This window comes from Rhipicephalus sanguineus, chromosome 11 (assembly GCF_013339695.2).
Source record: "Rhipicephalus sanguineus isolate Rsan-2018 chromosome 11, BIME_Rsan_1.4, whole genome shotgun sequence".
Taxonomy (NCBI): domain Eukaryota; kingdom Metazoa; phylum Arthropoda; class Arachnida; order Ixodida; family Ixodidae; genus Rhipicephalus; species Rhipicephalus sanguineus.
The window spans coordinates 141,010,682-141,031,130 of record NC_051186.1 but is presented as its reverse complement, the minus strand read 5'-3'; the positions used below and the strand labels follow the sequence as shown (position 1 = coordinate 141,031,130).

Here is a 20,449-nt window from a genome sequence, read left to right as displayed (position 1 = left end):
TATTGTTGTTGGACGTACTGCATTTTCTAGATTGCAATGCCAAGCGTGTTGTTGTGGAAGGTGAAAGTGTCCTTGCCGCCGAGTTTGCTTGTCGCGAAGGGCAAGGTCGACGATGAAATAAATGCTTTTGCACAGTTCGCGTGTGAATGTCCGGACGCACATGCATGAAACCCCACTGCGTCTGCGAAGTGTACTTACGAAGCCTGTGATCTCCGAAGGCCAAAGCTACTGCATTGCAGGCTGTTTTGCAAAGTGAGTAAACGTACGGCCGTTCTCATCCGTTGCTACGGAAATGCTCCCGTGCTATCGCAGGCCGTGCGTGTTATTCAGCAAGGCAGACAAGCTGTTTTGTAGGTAGATGGGCTAATGCAGTTGGCACTTGCCCTTGGGTATCGTTTATCAAGTGCTAATCGCCTATAGTATTACTTTGGCACGTCAGTATTTTGAAGCGGCCTGCCGGTTACCTCGTCAGGTGGTGACGGTATGTCGAGCGACATAAAAAAAGTTTCCTGTTGCATATTCGGCGTGGCTACGTTGCAGTCCGCCTTTTTGTCATCAAAACTTTGATAAACCGTGGAAATCAACATTCCTGACGCGTGTGCCGGAGAAACTGATGCAGCCAGCTGCATTTGAACTTTTCGTGTCCTCCTGCGTCTCGCCGATTAAGAGCATTAATTCGCAAAACACTTTATCATAATAAATATAGCCAATTCTGCGAGGGTCATCATCAAAGGGCCTGTGGACAGGCCCACCAGCAGCAAGTCAGGCTGACGGGAGGCCGATGAGGAGGCGCAAATGTAAAAACAATAGTAGCGCGACCAAAAAAAAATAAAACAAACTGCGAAGGGGCTCGAACCAACGACCTTAGCCGTCCTTTATGTGCTGCGCTAGCTAACTACGCCACAGCTGCCGATCAGTTGGGAGGGTTTAACAAGCCGGTTTTGTATTGTAGTCACACTGGACGTAACTTTAACATTTTTCAATTTTACGTCTGGACGTAACTTTCACAGCTTCTATTGTTACGTCTAGACGTAACGCTAGACACTCCCGACTATTCAAACCATATACTATTATTCAAACGAAGCGCCGAACCGGAAAAGTGCATGACGTCACATCCGTGCGGCGCAGCAGCCGTTTCTGTGTGGGGGTGGCATGGGGGTGGCTAGTGCGCCGCGCGGCGCACCTTCTTCATTTTCCTCAGCCTCTCTTCGAAACTCATTTTGCTCTGAGCTTCCCTCACTTCAAAGCCTGTCCATCCCATATCACCCTTTACAGCCTCATTTGTCGTCTTCCCGTGAGCGCCCAACGCGAGGCGGCCCACCGTCCTTTGATTTACATCCATTCCTGATTGTACCTCTGACTTCATGCAAACCACTGAGTTCCCAAATGTAAGCCCCGGGACCATCACACCCTTCCACAGCCCTCGAAGCACCTCGTACCTATTGTATCCCCATAAAGCTCTGTGCTTCATAATTGCAGCATTCCTCTTTCCCTTTGCTACCGCTGCTTTCTCTTGTACCTCCATATATCTATCCCCCTCATTTACCCATACTCTGAGGTACTTGTACTCGCTTACCCTCGGTATTTTTTGGCCCTGTATGAAGGCCGCATGGTCTTCGTGATCATTGAATACCATCAATCCACATTTTGTTGCACTAAATCCTAGTCCTAGAGCCTCACATTCCCTTCCGCATATATCTGCCAGTCGCTGTATATCATCTTGACTGTCCGCAAATAAGACAATATCATCAGCATAAAATAGACCTGGAAGCTTCTGCTCAACCATCGTGCCAACCTGTTTGTGTGACAAATTAAATCCAATGTTGCTACCTTCTAGCGCTTTTTCCATCCTCACCATGTACAGCATGAATAACAGCGGGGACAAAGGACATCCCTGTCTCAGCCCCTTGCTAATTTCAATGCTGTCCTTGCTACTTATTCCTTCCCATTCTATACAAACTGTATTTTCTCGGTATATTTCCCTGAAAAGCTGTATACAGTCGTCCCCTATGCCCACTTCTTTCAATATACCCCACAAAATTTCCTGCTTAACGTTGTCATACGCTCCGGTGATATCTAGATAAGCTATGTATAAGGGCCTGTTTTCTATTTTCGATATTTCTATACACTGGGTAAGAACAAACAGATTATCGTCTAACCGCCTGTCGATTCGAAATCCATTCTGAAGTTCTCCCAAAATATCATTTTGTTCTACCCACGCTTCTATTTTTAATTTTACTGCCTGCATCGCCAACCTGTATAGCACCGATGTAATGGTAGTAATGGTTAGCGGTCTATACGAGCGAATGTTATCCTTTTCTCCCCTGCCTTTATAGATTAAGTTCATTCTACTTTTTCGCCAACTGTCTGGTATTTCCCGCTCCTGTAAGCACTTTTCTACGGCTTTCAGCAGTGCTTCTTTAGTGTTATGTCCGAGTTCGTTAATGAGGCTGACGGGAACCCCATCTAAGCCCGGAGTAGTGCGCTTAGGAATTTTTCCTTCGGCCTTCTTCCAATTGAAATTCTCTAGTACTACATCTTCGTCAGTTGCACTCCTTTGCGTACTATTATCTACCGGGGGAATCCCCTGGGTGACCTTTTTAAACGAATCGGCTGTTATCTTTCGGATGTAACCTAGCGCTTCATGCCCTTCCAATTGATTTCCTCCTTCATCTACCAAACGTTGTTGCATTGTGACAGACTTCCTACCTAGCGCTTTTAGGTGGCTCCAAAATATCCTAGGCGCGGCCTTCTTCTTTTCGCGAATCTCTGTCATCCAGCGTTCACTTTCACCTTTAATTTTTGCCTCGACTAAGACGGGTCCGGCGCAGCAGCGGCGCGGCGCGGCAGTTCACCGCAAAAGGCCCGCGCGGGAGCCGGCGCTTTGGACACTCCCCCTATTCTAGGGCACTCTAGTTTAGGGCCCCTAACCGGGAAAATGCAAACTAATATAGCCGACCGCTAAAAGAGGAGTTGCTCCACTCTGCGCGCATATCGATGGAACTCGCCGCGGTCGATTTTTTTGCCCTCTGCGGCGATCGCTAGAACTTGAGACTTTCCGGGGCCGGCTGCGCTTTATAGAACATAAACAAAAATATCACCTGGCTGCGTCGTTTTCTCTAAGTTTGTGCAAAGTGGTAGCTCAGGTTTTGTCCGCAAACACGTCACACTTGTTATTTGTCATTTTGCTTTGTTTACGTTGACACTCCATTTGTCGATAATATCTGGAGCAGATATATTTCTTCTGGCAATGACACAAAACAGTAGTCTGCTATTTTTTGCACTTTCGAGTCTGACTGAGTTAGTGCGTTAACGAGCGCTGCGCCTGCGGTGCGGCTGCAGGTAGAAGGATGCAAAAAAAAAAAGAAAGAAAGCACAGAACGCGCGTGAGGAGTGCCGGCTGCTGCTGTCATCTGATCGAGGAGCTCGAGTACTCAGCGTCAGCGCTCCATCTGAAGTTGTGAACAGCTGCTGGCACATGTCGATCCCACAGACGTCACAGGTGAGCGCCCATTCAAAAGTTTGTGCAGCGCCGTCTTCTTCCTTGATCTTTCCTCGCTACCGCAGTAGTACACGTGGCCACCCTCGCCAGCTGCTTACGTTGACCGCTGGACGGTGCCTCGCATGAACCTTTCGCGCAAAGTGTCAAAGGTGGCCGTTCATTCTCTTGGCAGCACTCATTCCGGCCGGAGCTGCCAAGTTTTAGGGGCGAAGCTCCTTAAGGCGGCACCCGTTCGTCCTTCGTAGTCGTAGTAGTCGTAGTGCGTAACCAGTCGTAACGCTAGTAACAGATCTTGACCTCCAAGGAGGTGCCGGTGGGAGATTTTTCCTGTGCGTTGTTGAACAATAAAAAATTCGCAGCGTGCGCGTTAACTAAAAGCCGAATTCTTCTGTCTCTCATTCCCCATTAGCAGCCATTGGCATGTTCCAGTAGGAAACGTTAGTAGAAGTAGAAGTGTAAATAAGTGTTAGCTAAAAGCCGACTTCTTCTGTCTCTCATTCCCATTAGCAGCCATTGTTTACCTCCAAGGTAGTGCCTGGTGAGATTTCTCCTGTGCGTGATTAAACAATAAAAATTTTGTTCAAAACGCCGTTGATTGATGAAATAAACCAACGAAAGACGCCAGATGTTTTCTAAAAGCAAAACGAAAGAACGCCAGATGTTTCTAAAGCAAAACGAAAAGACGCCAGCTGCTTAACGAAAGACGCCAGAAGTTTTCTAAAGCAATGGTTTTCTAAACAATGAAAATTCACAGCGTACATGTAAAATTAAAGTGAGCTGCAAGTCGTCATAACTCTCATCGAACCTTTAGTATAAACGCGCCCGATCTCACGTCGATGATGATGTACTGGGCAGAATTCACGGAAGATTCACGGTTTACCGATGAACCTCCGCAGCTTCGCCCACTCATCATCATTCACTCCGTGGATATGCTGTGATTTTTTGCTGTGCACAACATGACCCAATGTTTAGGTACTATCTTGTTCGCAAGTTCTCCGACCGTTATGATGAAAGACCGCGATTGCTCAACGACATTCCGCCTTGTTCAAGGTGTGCTTCAACACTGTTTGCTTGAGTGCGGAAGTAAGCCCTCTACACCGCGCCGAAAAAAAAAAGAAAAAAGTTGGATACTTTTTGAACACGCTTCGTACACATATTCCAACCTGCTGGAACATGTGTGAAGTGTGAATCAAGCTTTAGTCGATTGTAATAATATAACTACTGGGGTTTTACATGGCAAGACCACCATATGATTACGAGGCATGCCATCGAAATCGAGTGTTCTTTGTATTTCTCCCCGATGGAAATGCAGCCGCTGTCCTCGAGCTTAGCAGCGTCTTACGTGCTAAGCTGCCGCGGCGGGCTTAATGTGCGCCTGCCTTTATTTGCACCCTAACACGATGTTTGCACAGATAAATTTATTCTTGGGACATCCCCGCGGGGGCGTCTGTGCAAGCAGGCGTTTGGTGTGTATAATAATAATAATATCTGGGGTTTAACGTCCCAAAACCACGATATGATTGAGAGACGCCGTAGTGGAGGGCTCCGGAAATTTCGACCACCTGGGGTTCTTTAACGTGCACCTAAATCTAAGTACACGGACCTCAAACATTTTCGCCTCCATCGAAAGCGTTTGGTGTGTAGTGACACCACGGACCCGAGCTAACGGGGTGTTTCAACCCCTCCCATGCCTCGCCGTGCGTGGCTTTGCTGTGTCCGGGGAAAAGGGGATCCTGGGGGTTGAGCCGACGCCGGGTGATTGGGCCTTTAAGGCCTCCCGGCAGAAGCAACACATCCCTTTGGCCCCGGCTTCACGTAGACAGCACCCCTGGGCTGACCTGACCCACCCAGAGGAAATCGGCAGTCGCCTTTTCCTATCCCTCCCTCTGATCTTTTTCTTTCCTGTCTCCTACTCCCTTCAGTTGCTTCCCTGTTTTCGTAGGCGGCCTGGTCTATGTGCATTTGGTTATAGTAGCGGTTACGGCTGGCGTCTGCATGTTTTCGATTCCACGAATCTTGTAGCGTCCCCATGTTGGGCTCCGTGATGGGTGGCCGCCATCGCTGCCGAGTGAATTTCCGTTATTATAACAATGTGCTTCCCACGTGAAAAAGTGTTTACTTCCAGCTGGATTATGGAACCAGAAATTTTGCCCAGCTAGACCTTTTTCTAGCTGGGAAAGGAGCTGGTAAAAAAATCCAGCTGGATTACATTTCCAGTTCCGTAATCTAGCTGGAAAGCGGAAAGGCTGCAGCTGGGAAGAAATCTAGCTGGAAAAATTTCTAGGTTCCATAACCCAGCTGGGAATGGAAATATTTCCAGAAGCAATCCTTCATTCCCAGCTGGAAATGGAAGAATTTCCAGATTTCACCTCGCTGCTATTGCATGCGTCATAGCATGGTTCCTACAGGACCTGTTCGTCCAGTGAACTGCACACAAAGAGCATGCTGGAATTTAACAGCATTTATTTGAACGCTTGTAGCAAGTGTTGGAACATATCTCGAGATGTGGAATGAGATTGCTAATATCCTTGTACACCATCTGAAAAGAATATATATACAGAGTGAGGGAACATCAAAACCACAATGGCCCATAAAACGCAATTCTAGTAAAAGTATAGTTTTACCAAATCATGAACAGCATCAATACAGCTTTCAAAAACAGTACCACAACACACAGTCAATGCAGTGTAAAAAGCAGAGATGAACAAGATCTGATGAGCACTGCGGTTTATACTGTAGGTGCTATGTAACGATTATTTATATTGACCTTCAACTACTCCGAATAGACGTCCAATGAATTACTTGAACATATGTAACTATTGCACGGCACAGGGCCATTGGAGACAAAGGCTGCTTACACAAACTGGCCTGTAGTGTACTTCGCGCATATATAAACATTACACACAACCAGGTAACATGACACCGTGATAACAAAGCCCACAAACATTCGGGACAAACGTTCACTTATACTTGAAATATATAAGTGCAACTTACCTCCAAATGGAACAATCAGAGCTGAGAAAATCACTGTCCCTTGATCGACGCTGGTATATCCCAAGACATCGCACACAGTACAGCAATAAAAACCGCTCGAACATGCTCGTCGTCACTCGTAACACTTTCCAGAGATAAACCTGACCATAAATAACTATTCCATGTAACTGTCACACAAATATTCATCAAGGAAACTCCCTAGACTAGCGAACACCGAGAACACACATGTACAGATATCACCACGACTAGCCGCCATGTGCTGTTCGAAACAGTGGCTGACTGCGGCGACATAATGATTTATGCGGTCTAATGGACCGCTGTCTTTAAAGATGTTAACGTTAAAAAAAGGAATACAACTTTTCTCCGCTGTATTTATAATACAGAGTATGTTATTATTTAGCATTAACGTAATAAGTCACCGAGAAATGATACGAGAATAGAGCTACTGAGAGGCCAACAAACTTCCCGGCTGTGCGGCGTTTTTCATGGCCGTGGCGTCGGACAGAGCAAGTTAGCAAAGTTCACTGCTATTCGATCGTGACAGCCCAATGGCGAATGTTGAAAATAAGGCTCATTTTCACAAGGAAGTAACTACTATTGTTTAAACACTAGCTATTGGCGCAACAGCTCAATAAGCGACTGAGCCAGCACCTGGTTGGACGTCTAAGTTGTAACATTTGTAATGCCGTGTCGACCGGGCGCACGACTACTGAAAAGGTCAAATAAAACTTTGTTTTACCCCAGCCATATATATTTTTTAATTACTTTGCAACCCAGCCATACGGGGTGCGGAAGATTGTTAAGGCAAAAGTGCCACGTCAATTCGACCTAAACAACTTTTCAATAAGTTGTGTAGCCTGCAGCCACATTCTACCTCTTCATCGCGATGTGTGCTTTTTAAATATGCAAGCCTGGAAAAATCATGCTGGCACATGTCGTAGAAAACTGCAACAGAAACTTCAGAGCCACCTCATGAAGGAGAAACATGAGTTAGCTACGTCGCAATGCAAACATGTAATGCGGTGAAGCATACAAAAAAAAAAAAAACCAGAAGGGGCCGCTGTCACGGGACATAGTGTGCCCTCAAATAACTTTTTTTTTTTTGCAAGCTTGGGTTTAGCAGACCCCCCATAATGACCTCGCGGAACCCCATTTTGTTCTAAGTCGTCTAAATGTTCTAAGTCGCCTGCATTATACATTTATTCTGCTATCACTTGTATGAAGATCAATATTTGGGCAGCTGGAATTCCTTTTGTCAACTATACCACTTCCTCGCTCAAACAGAAAAATTTCATGCTGACCAAATTATTTCCCAACTGCAGCTGGAAAAAGTTCCCGCTTGAAATATAAGTTCCCAACTGGAACTGGAAACTGCAAGCTGGAAATGGCTTTCCAGTCGGGAATTATTTCCATATCCATGCTGGAAAAACCATTTCCAGCCTGGAATGGTTTCATTCCCAGCTGGAAATACCATTTTCAGCTGGGAATGGAAAATTCCCAGCCTGAAGAGTCGTTTCCAACTGAAAACCAGGCTGGAAACCAGATTTCCAGCTGGGAATTCACCTCCCATTTTCATGTGGGTTGATTGGGCTGGTTGGTGCTGCATGGTAAACAAAGAGGCGTACCCTCAATTCCGCTTCATGGCTGTGAAATTAAATATCTGGGGTCCAGTGATTCGACAGGTCCTTGATTATGTTTGCCATTTGGCCTTTTATCACATGTATGGGCATTTTGGCTTATGTTTGTGTTTTGTGTTTCTGTGCAGATACCTGTGTCCTATATATTGCACTTGTTTTTGCAATAAACATTGGTTGTTAGTTGAACGCCGAGTATGTGACCTCTTCTCGTCCCGTGTTTAGCGCTGTTTTTATTCTTCGTTTTCCATTATTATGCATAGAGCATTCCTGTTAAATAAGCGATCGTGCCACATCAAAGCGCGTACGCACCGAAGAGCTGACTTTCTTAAGCCGACCAAAAGAAGCATTCCCCCACTACCATGCTGTACACAGCGAAAAGACCCACACTGTTTCCCCTTTAATAGTTGCCAGATCACTAACAAACACCCTAGCCCTGGCTATAAACATGACAGCCCTGGCTATAAAGTTACTAAAATGGCAAGTGGAGACCTTCTTCTTGAACTCCGTGACAAGGCACAATTTGAGAAACTAGTAACACTGATAGTTGGGCGAGTTGATATGGGTTCATGATTAAACTCAGCGCAACGGACACGATATACAAACGAAGAATACACGAGGACAGGCGCCTACACAACCTCGTAACCTTTGGGGGCATTCCAATCACTGTAGTACCTCATAGATCCATGAATTCCACACATGGAGACTTATCAGACACAGATCTGCTTGACCTCACTGAGACTGAACTACTCGAAGGATGGAAGGAACAAAATGTCGCAAATGTAAAGCGAATTATCATCCGAAGAAACAACCAGGAAATCTCCACTAAACACTTGATTTTTACCTTTGCCATCAGCGATCTACCAGAAAGCATAGAAACTGGCTACACAAAGACACTAATCAGACCATATATCCTGAACCTTCGCAGATGTTTCCAATATTAGAGATTTGGCCATGGCTCTCAGAGCTGCCGTGGTTGAGCTACGTGTGCAAAATGTGGTATCCAAGGCCATGCCTCGGACACCTGTAATGAAACTCCACACTGTGTGAACAGCCACGGTGACCACGCTGCATATTCACGTTCTTGCCCAAACTGGAAAAAGGAAAAAGACATCATATCACTGGAGGTCCGCGAAAACATTTCATTTAAAGAAGCACGAAGAACGTGTTCGGCCTTTCACGGCCCAACCTATGCCGATGCAGCGCGTCGGGGCAGCGTCACATCGGCCACCGCCACTGACTTGGCCCACGCAAAGCGAGCCATCAGCCGTGGCGGCTGCCCCCGTGGCGGCAGCAGTTAGGTCCGCTCCACCTACCAAGCCACTGATCCAAGCGACTCGAGGGCCGTCGGGTCATACGACCACGCCTCGCCTGGCGTGGTCGGAAAAACAAACAACCAGCTCGCACACGCGGGTGTCCAGTGTCTCAAACGAGGCAATGTACACAACTCCGGTACCCTTGGTACCGAAAGAGCGGCGTAGCTCCTTGGAGCCTGCAAAGATAACGAAAAAGCCGATAACAGGGCCCGACGACAGTCCTGTTACTTGAGGTCCAACTTACTTCTAAAACAACAGCCACTTCCTTTTGTACACACAGCACTACTTTACTTCCAATATGGAAGCACAAATTATACAATGGAACGTCAGAGGACTCCTTAGAAATCTTGACGATGTCCAAGAACTTTTACACAAACACTCACCCAAAGTGCTGTGTGTACAAGAAACACACCTAAAATCAAAACACACCAACTTTCTACGCAGTTACATTATCTTCCGAAAGGACCGGACGATGCCATGGCCTCGTCCAGTGGTGTAGCCGTTGTAGTTAATCAAGGAATGTACACACTTACCACTCTAAACGTCCTTTAAGGCAGTGGCTGTTCGAGCAGTTCTTTTGAACAAACTCATCACCATTTGCTCTCTTTATATACCTCCACATCACCCACTCAATAAACATGAATTCCAGTCCTTAATAGATGAACTACGAGAAGCTTATCTGCTTCTTGGGGACTTCAATGCACATAGCAGTCTATGGGGCAATGCTCTGTGTGATGAGCGAGGTTGTCTAATTGAGCAGCACCTGTGCGCTATGTGCCACGAAAGCGCTGTTGACTTTCTTGCGGGCCATGAGCCTGAACGAAACTTTGTAAACTTGTGTGGCTGTATGTGTTATGCGTTTATCACTGTATATATCATAATCGTCACCCAGCACCTGGAGTAGCATGTCGGGCAAACAGCCAGGCAAACATCTCCAGCTCTTCATTAAAATGTTTATCTCTCTCTCTCTCTCTCCTTTTGTCTTCCGGCGCATGCCTCTTGAATCAGAAAGAGACAACATATTATAGCCTCGCTAACAATACCCACTCGTCCATAGATCTCAGCGTTAGCTCCCCATTGCTCCTACCCTTACTCAAATGGAAAGTCATTATTAATCCTTACGGAAGTGACCACTTTCCAATAGTTCTGAGTGCACCAATAACGAATGAATGTCCTGCACAGGTTCCCAAATGGCACATTGACAAAGCCGATTGGGAACAGTTTCGTTAGGTTATTCGCTTAAGTTGGACGGATATGTGTGGTTTAAGCATGGATGCAGCCATAGAGTACTTTACAGCTTTTGTCACGGATGCTGCAACTAAGTGCATCCCACAAACAATTAGACTGCCTTGCGAACAAGGTGTCCCCTGGTAGAAAACTGAGTGTCTAAATGCGCACAAAAAACAAAGCAAGGCATGGAGGCTGCTTCGGGACTCTCCGACAGCCGAGAATTTGGACAGTTTTAAGAACATAAAATCTCAAGGCAGGAGAACATGCCAACAGGCAAGAAGGGAAACTTGGCAGAAGTTTTTATCGGGCATCAATTCATATACACAGGAGGCTAAAGTCTGGAACATGATTGGTAGGGTAGCAGGATGACAAGCATATTCACTCCCTCTTGTAAACACACAAGGCAACAGCTTGGAAGACCAGGCGAGCTTCCTGGGTGCACACTTCCAACAGGTGTCCAGCTCGTTGCACCATTGTGAAGCTTTCCAACGATACAAAACAAAAATCGAAAAACAAACTAGAGCATAAATTCACAAAACATGAGGCATACAATGAACCTTTCCGCTTAGCTGTGCTACATGCATCGCTGAACTGCTGCAATAGATCCGCCCCAGGTTTTGACCGTGTTGTATATGATATGTTGAAACACCTGCCATCTGAAACCCAAAAAACCTCCTTTCCCTGTATAATGCTGTTTGGTTTTCCAGCGAGATCCCTTCGGCCTGGAAAGAAGCCATTATTATTCAGATTCTAAAGAAGGGCAAGGACCCATCCTCAGTTTCCAGTTACAGGCCTATAGCCCTAACAAGTTGTCTGTGCAAGATTTTTGAAAAGATGATAAATCGGCGGCTCTTACATTTGCTCGAAGCCAACAACTCCCTTGACCCATACCAGTGTGGTTTTCGAGGCGGTAGATCTACCGCTGACCACCTCATAGGCGGTGAGTTTTCATTTTACCGGAGGGGCGGGGGCCCGACTTGCTCTTCCACATTTCTCTCTCTCTCCCCCCAGATATATATGGGTCATTCCATGCCAAATCACCCAGCGTTTTTCCGACTATCACAAATGTGGCTGAAAAAATTTCCACGTTTTTCTTGAAGTTCAAAACTCGTTCTGCTCGTTTATTTCTATATTGCTTTTTTAGCGCAAAAAACGACACCACAAGAAAGAAGACGGAACACAGCGCTACTCTCAACTGACATGGTTTATTGCGTCACTCCACTCTTTATAGCAGCCAGATACCGGTAGGACATGCGCCGTGCACCCTATGTGCACAACCACTACACCTTGGACACCTGAGCGCAATCATGAAAGCGCATCCAAAAAGCAAAATTCAGCAGAAAACAAGGTAATGGAAGGCACACTAATGCACTGCGAAAGTAATGGAAACGGAAATGGGGTTGCTTTATAGACAGCACCATGCTTGACGTCTGCATCCCAGGTCAGTGGGCATTGGCTGAAGATTGCCTTTGCGAGTGCTTCATGCCGCTTGAGTTACGTCGGCAAAAAGCTGGTGGAGATACAAAATTTCAAAAAAATATTTCTCAAGTTAAAAAAATAATAACCTTTTGTAACTTTGTCTATGTTCAGCTAATACATAGAGCTTTCAAATGAAGTATCGTGCATATTTTTAGTCCGACCACTAAGGCAAGTTTTTTGACGATGAATATAGAACTTTTCTCAAAAAAAGTGAAATTCGCAATTTTTTTTCAGACGATTTGCTACACCTTCAGTGACTAAATTATTTTTCTTTTGTAGTATGTCGAACAGGCTTCCAGTATATAATTAATTTCTACCCTTTGAGTTTGCCTTATTCCTGGAAAAGAATATCAAACTTTGCAACTTTATTCAATTTTGCTCGTGCGAAAAGCCCTCGAAGAATCGATATACGTAAATAAGTCATTATTTTTCCAGTTACATCACTCCATTAGCTTGCCAGGAATACCATTCTTTGAGAGCATCCTATAAACGCCCTTTGAAAAAAATTGTTGTTTGATGCCCTTTAGCTCAGTCGGCGCAAAACTACAGACTCCCACAAACAGGCGGGAAAACTTTTGGCAACAGAAATAAACGAGCAGAACGAGTTTTGAACTTCAAGAAAAACTTGGAAATTTTTTCAGCCATATTTGTGATGGTCGGAAAAACACTGGGTGATTTGGCATGGAATGACCCATATATATACATATATATATATATATTGTCATGATGCAACGCGAGGAACAGACAAGAACACCTTTCGGCAGTGAAACAGCGTGTTGAAAATCAGTTGACAAGAAGAAACGTCTTCTTCGTCTTCAAATATCCACAGCCCCACTAGATGGTGTCCGTTAAAGCCCCGCATCGTCGTCGTCATTCACATGTATACACGCGTCAATATATATATATATATATATATATATATATATATATATATATATATATATATATATATATATATATATTTATATATATATATATATAAAGAGAGAGAGAGAAGGGGAGTCCAACTACCAAATTCAAGCATTTAATGTAACTTTAGTCTCTTGGTGCCGACACTGCGATATCATAATGAAGATCTGTAAGTGGGAGACTATAGATTTATTTTTCAATTTACACAAAGACATTGATCCACCTCGTAACGCTTAGCTCAAAGCGAAAAAGGTCGCGTAGGCTGCTACTCGTTGACTGCATCGCGCTAAGTTGATTCCCGCAATGCGTGGGATCTGCCTAATTTTTTTTTTTATTAATAGGCTTTACTTTGTTAAAACGTGCACCAGACAGGAGAGAGTAGGCTAATGCTGGCACTGGAAGTTTTAATTAGGCCAGTGAATTCAATTCAAGATGGCCGAAAGTAATTCTCAGATGGTAGCAAATACCATTTGCTACCACTACACCTTGTGCGAAGCTGTGGTTACGAATCTTTCCGCCAAAGGTTCTTTTCTGGACGAGTAATGGAGTTGCTCATTGGTGACCGAACTTTTAGTAAAACCCTTTACCGACAAATAAAAAATGCGTACCATCTTTTCTCGGCACTTTTATACGCAGGCGTGTTGAAGGGTACCAATTCTTAGGCAACCAAGAAATTACCCGTTTTTTATTGGCGAGTAAGTTTGTGCGAAAGCATTCACTGACTGACTCTGTCGGGATTGCTTTGTATTCTCAGTAGCATTTTTGTGTTCTCAAAACCATTCACTACGGGGTTCAAGACAATTAGAGCACAGCTCTTAGGCGTCCGTTCCTGCGTTGAGCGGCATCGCCATTGGCGTCGGTGGTGTAACCGATAGCGTGAATGAGGACGAAAGAGAGCAAACGGGGAGTCTGTCGATAGCACGAGATACTGGCCTCTAACCTCACTTTCTTCCGCCGTCGCGCGCGCTGGCCCCTCGGTCGGAGTTCGTGCGCATGCAGGGCTGGCACGTGCACTGCGGCTGGCTTCGCTTGTCATAACAGGGCTGTCGGTGTTTCACTTGGTTCGCGACACCGGCAATGCACAGAGTAGTGCGCGTAGCACTCGAGCGCTGGCAGTTTCTGTGGCAATATGTAACGAATGTTACATTGCTGCAACTGTGGATAGTCAAAACTTCAAACACAGATGGCCTTGCCCAAACACGAAGCTGTGCTCAGCGAATTAGGCAGTATCGTAATCGTTGGTGAATTTTAGGGGCGAAGCTCCTTAAGGCGGCACCCGTTCGTCCCTCGTAGTCGTAGTAGTGCGTAACCAGTCGTAACGCTAGTACCAGATCTTGACCTCCAAGGTGGTGCCGGTGGGAGATTTTTCCTGTGCGTTGTTGAACAATAAAAAATTCGCAGCGTGCGTTAACTAAAAGCCGAATTCTTCTTTCTCTCATTCCCCATTAGCAGCCATTGGCATGTTCCAGTAGGACACGTTAGTAGAAGTAGAAGTGTAAGTGTTAGCTAAAAGCCGACTTATTCTGTCTCTCATTCCCATTAGCAGCCATTTTTTACCTCCAAGGTAGTGCCTGGTGAGATTTCTCCTGTGCGTGATTAAACAATAAAAATTTTGTTCAAAACGCCATTGATTGATGAAATAAACCAACGAAAGACGCCAGATGTTTTCTAAAAGCAAAACGAAAGAACACCAGATGTTTCTAAAGCAAAACGAAAAGACGCCAGCTGCTTAACGAAAGACGCCAGATGTTTTCTAAAGCAATGGTTTTCTAAACAATGAAAATTCACAGCGTACATGTAAAATTAAAGTGAGCTGCAAGTCGTCATAACTCATCGAACCTTTAGTATATACGCGCCCGATCTCACGTCGGTGATGATGTACTGGGCAGAATTCACGGAAGATTCACGGTTTACCGATGAACTTCCGCAGCTTCGCCCACTCATCATCATTCACTCCGTGGATATGCTGTGATTTTTTCAATTTGTCATAAGTAGTTGCTTAAGTAGTTGCTTCAGTTGTTCATCAACACAACGTATTCTGCACATAGAAATCAGTTTGAGGGGCATTTTTCACTGAATGTTTGACTTGTCACTGGCTCATGAACTGAACTTTAAATGCCTGAAATGAAAAAGAAGCGGGCATAAACATCCTCCTGTGAAATAGCTGCCAGACGACGGCCAACAGCATGTTGTAAATGGACGGGGTCCTAAGCCAAGCTCTTAAAAAATATCCTGGGCCATTGCCAGGGGGGGCTCTGCCCCCCATGAGGCTGTCCAAGAGGGGCCCAAGCCCCCCAGCCCCCCCGTACTCTCCGCCTATGGACCACCTTGTACGTATCGAGGCACGAATTCGCGACACATTTGTCCACAAGCAATTCTCTCTTTCAGTGTTACTCGATATGGAAAAAGCCTATGACACCACCTGGCTCTTTGGCATACTGCGAGACCTCTCACATTTATGTGTACGAGGTAGGATGCTGACCACAATTGAAAGCTACCTGTCCACTCAAACATTTCGTGTTCCAGTAGGCAATGTCTTGTCCCAAACATTTGTCCACGATACAGGAGTACTGCAAGGAGGCGTACTGAGTTGTACACTTTTTATTATCAAAATGAACTCCTTGCATCTGTGCATCCCGCGTAACATGTTTTATTGCACGTGTCAATGACGTGCAAATTAGTTTTAAATCTTGCAATCTTACAATGTGCGAGCGGCAGGTTCAACTTGGTTTTGAACAAGGTAACTAAATGGGCAGACGAGAATGGGTTCAGCCTTAATCCGCAAAAAAGCACTTGTGCCTTATTCTCAAGAAAGAGAAGCCTCCATCCTGACCCGGACTTGACCTGTACGGTCAGCGGCTACCTGTGAAAACTGAGCATAAGTTCGTCGGCATAATTCTTGACACGAATCTTGCATTCATATCACACATCAAGTATATAAAGAAGTGCATAAAAACCATGAATATTTTAAAAGTATTGTCACGCACTACGTGGGGTGGTGACAAGAAGTGTCTGTTGAATCTCTGTAAAAGCCTCATACACGTGTGCCTAGATTATGGGGCGATTATTTATCAGTGTGCAACACCAAGCACGTTGAAGATGTTTGACCCTGTCCACCACTCGGGCGTAGAGAGCCCCTACGCTTAATCAAACGAGTGATCACTACACCTGCAGCGATCTTACATGTCGTTTTTATATTATCTCAAAGTGAACGCGGACAAGGAACACCCATCACACCCCACAATTAATGATTTGTTCAGTTCTGCCCTGTTTCACAACCATCCTTCGGTGAGACGGCCCTACTCACTTCGCGTGAGGGGCTTAGCTGAGGAAACGGGTGTGCACTTCTTCAACACTGTCTAATGGCTCCCGCTGCACAACCACCGCTGTGGCGGTGGCAGCTTGTAGATTGCGATGTATCTTTCGTGGAAGTAACAAAACACGTGCCTATTGCACATATCCGTACATACTTCCTCGAACTAGAGCACAAATACACTTGTCCAGAATTCTTTACAGATGCCTCAAAGTCCAATACCGCTGTGTCTTACGCAGCCATTCGTGCATCCTTTTCTGATTTCGGTATTCTGCACCCTAATTCAAGTATCTTCACAGCAGAAGCTTACGCAGTACTTGCAGCCGTTAAACACATTAAATAATTAAAACTACTCAAGGCAGTTATATACATGGATTCCCTAAGCATGGTAAAAGCCTTACAGAAATCCTGTCCTTGTCTCGCTGTACTCACTTTTATGCACGATCTACAGACTCGAACAAAATGTCGCAGTGTGCTGGGTTCCAGCGCACCGCGACATACGAGGAAACTTGTTTGCGGAGCAGCTAGCTGCATCCGCCGTCAAAAACGCTGCCACCAATACACTCATTTCTGTCCCTGCACTTGACTTAAAGCCCTTCCTTAAAGGGACACTAAAGACAAATATAAGTCGACGTTGATTGTTGAAATAGCGTTCAAGAAACCTCATAGTGCTTGTTTCGTGCCAAGGAAATTCTTATTATGAAAGAAAATTTCGTTTCAGTGGTCCGCACTGAGTCAGTGCACTTCAAATCACCTGCCTGAACAGACCTTCTGACGTAGCAGTGGCTGTGCCCAACATTGCCCGCCTTTACTGCCCGGCTGCCGACGCTTAGGTTTCTTGCGCAACAGCGGCCATCAAACTTGCCAAGACGCAGGCACGGGCCACTCCAAAACTGTATAGTTCACTGTAATGGAGCTTAGCTTGGCCAGCAGCAGCAGTAGAGTATCAACGATGTGAAAATAGCAAGAGCCAAGCACACACGGCAGTACGCGATACCAAAACCACCACTGAGACGCGCAGCTCGGCGAAAACGGAACTTTTGAACCATTCGCGCCGTTCCCCATGGTAGCGCCAAGAGGTTCTTTTTTCCATTAATCAAACAGAAACGAACGAGCAGCATTTTATTACATCTTGTGATGCAAGGATGGTTCTTTTTTTATTGTAACTAGTTTGATTAGTAGTGGTTAATTGTACTCGGGACTCTTACGTCATCGGGATCATTTCCAAAATGTCCCACTCGTGGCACGCATCGTGTCCTACATTTACCTTAATTTCTCGATTACTAGAGCACTGCTGTTGATACTAATGATGTTTTAGATGTTCTCACACATTGACCTTTCACTCTGACATAAATTGTTATTTGCCTTTAGTGTCCCTTTAAAAGAAAGCTCAGAGCTTATTGGCACAGCACATGGGATAGACACACACAAAACAAGCTACACGCAGTGATGGAAGGGCTGCTCCATTGCTCCAAACTGCTCAAAAAGAGAAATGCTGCTCCATGCTGCTCCAAAGTGTAATATTTGTTAGTAACTGCTCCGAACCTGCTCCGCAATGGCATTGGGAAACTGAAAACAATGAACTTTAGCCGTGTGACCATCCGGCGAGTCTTAAAAAAACCAAAAACAAGCTGTATACTACAAATATGCTAGTACTACACCCTAATATGCTACACCCTAATATGCTAGTATGCAGCTTGTATACTAGCTGCATACTAGTAGCATAGTATTGACAATGCCACAAGTACTGGCACTATATACGTATATCTGACAAGCAGACTATTTTGGCGAAATGTATGTGAGATTAGTTCGACATCATACTGATTACTAACTTCTGCTGTGACGACTTTGATGTGTGACTGATTAAATTTACCAGTTTATTAGCTTTGACATCATTTGTGCCGCAAAAACTGGCATTTTAAAGTGTAAAGCTCATTTAGCTGTTTTTTTTTTTAATTTTCAGTGCTGGCTATTTTGGTGAAATATGAAAATAACATGTTTTGGTCTCGTACCGATTATAAACTGCTGCTTTGGCGATAGTTACATGCGATTGAGGCTACTTTTATAATTTGGTGCACAGCTTCATCACTTTTATATTATTTCTACCACAAGTACTGGTATATTAAGTATACATAGCTCATCTGGCTTAGTGTTCAGTGGCCATCCAACTGCTTAATTATTTGTTTCTGGCAACTTGCAGTGATTATTGTATGTGCAATATGTTTAATAACAAATATTAATATTTATGAGATGTTTAAATGATATTTTAAAGTCCAGGATTCGTTTGGAATATTTTGCCATATGCTCCAAAAAGACCAATAGCTGCTCCAAACTAGCATTTTTTCTGCTCCAGAATCTGCTGCAAAAAGCAAAGTGTCGCTTCCATCACTGTACACGTTATCAAGCCGCATCTAGGTAATTGGCTGCTAGTATCAAAGTCACGCCACACAGAAGTAATACTTACAAGGCTAAGAACAGGACACACACACACAGTACACACTCACACCTTCTCTTCGGTGGTCATCCACCCATGTGCGAGAAATGTGGTGAACCACTCACCGTGCTTCATATTTTAATTCACTGTAGAGAACTAGACACTCTTCGAAAAAAATATTTTCCATTACCCTACCGACAGCAAGTACCTCTTCGTCCATCGATGTTCATAGGTAGGGATTGGATTAGATTGGAAAAACTGAACCAATTTTTAATTATCAGTCATTGTTTCCATTTTTAAAAGGTGTGCAGGACTTTCATGTGATTTACCGAGGCATTCCGTAGCATGGCCTCCTAACAGAGGCTGCTGCTGCAGTAGTTATACTTAAAGGGCCAGTAAATAACACCGGGGTCCAAAAATCGTAATGAAGAGAAATATGGGCACTTTTGCTATGTGAACATGCTGCCGCAAGAATTTTTCGAGTATGTGTTTTAATAAGGAAGTTACAGGGGTTAGAACATCCGTTTCAGCTGGTTTCAAACTTTTGTGCGGCCTCGCCACCCTTCTCCGCCACAGGGAGGGAAAAGCGTAGCCCGTCATCGTGACTCCGCCCACTTCGGCAACGCGACATGACGTCAGCCATTGACGTCATCAGCGGGCTCGATCAGTCGCAATGCACTTCCGCTTGCTGCGGCTTCTGGTTGTTTATGTTGACATTGTCACACGTGCTCCGTAACTTGATGTGCGGTTTTTCACTCTTCGGTATTTTTGAACCTTTGGGACAGTTCACAGTGCAGCAGGAATGTGTGCCCGCTTTCCAAGACGACGAAGGGGCGCAAGAGAAAAGCATGGAGAACCCCAAGCAAGCGTGACCCCTCCGAGCTATTGGAGATTCCCCCTCTCTTCGCTCGATTTGCAGCCGACAAGTGAACAATGCTTCCTCCACGTGTTGCTCATGTGGAAGGCGAAGTGCAGCAGGTGCTGTGACAACCCGACAACTGTGTGGCCGAAACCGCATTACCGCAGGGCCAAGAAACAAGGCAGAGTTTTGTAGTGGTGGGTGGGAACAGGAACTGACGTTAAAGGGACTGTCTACCGTCCTTCATCGCTTTTCTGTTTTGTACCGCTATAGAAAGCGTACCGTCTGAAGTGTCCAACCTTGCAGTGGTTTCTCTCGAAAGTGAGTAGAAATTTTTAAAATGGAATTTTTCGATCTGCGTTCGGTCTTCTTCCATTGGCGTGAAACATGCACACAACACTGGTTGGTGGACGCGATGACGATTGTAATGCCGGTAAAAATTAAACCCGAAAGCACATGTGATTTCTGTAGGATTACTTTATTTTCGCTGAACACTATTGTAATGAATGTAACAGTCATTTACAGCGCGCTAGCGGTTAAATGAAGCCTTATTATACGGTTACAGGACACTTGTTTTGCTGTAATCGCAGTCTATGCGTTTATTTTAGCACTGCTGCTGCAATCCAAGCCAAGTCGACACATCAAAAAGAGACAATAAATGCGCACCTTCACAGCGCTGCGCATGTGAGAGATCCTAAAAATAATACAGCGGCACAGTACGACCAGCGCGGAGAGCAGCATGGCATAGCACATGAGTTGAAGCAGACGAAATAGAAGAC

The 20,449-nt window shown here is 45.0% G+C and overlaps 1 protein-coding gene across 1 annotated transcript in view; it reads left to right on the top strand.

The window, feature by feature from the left end:
• Positions 1-3,335: 3,335 nt before the first annotated feature.
• LOC119374818 (uncharacterized) overlaps positions 3,336-20,449 on the top strand; it is a 236,253-nt gene continuing 219,139 nt past the window's right edge. The window contains exon 1 of the mRNA XM_037645010.2: positions 3,336-3,502. Coding sequence (XP_037500938.1) covers positions 3,479-3,502 — 24 coding nt within the window. The 5' untranslated portion in view covers positions 3,336-3,478. The remainder of the gene's footprint in view (positions 3,503-20,449) is intronic.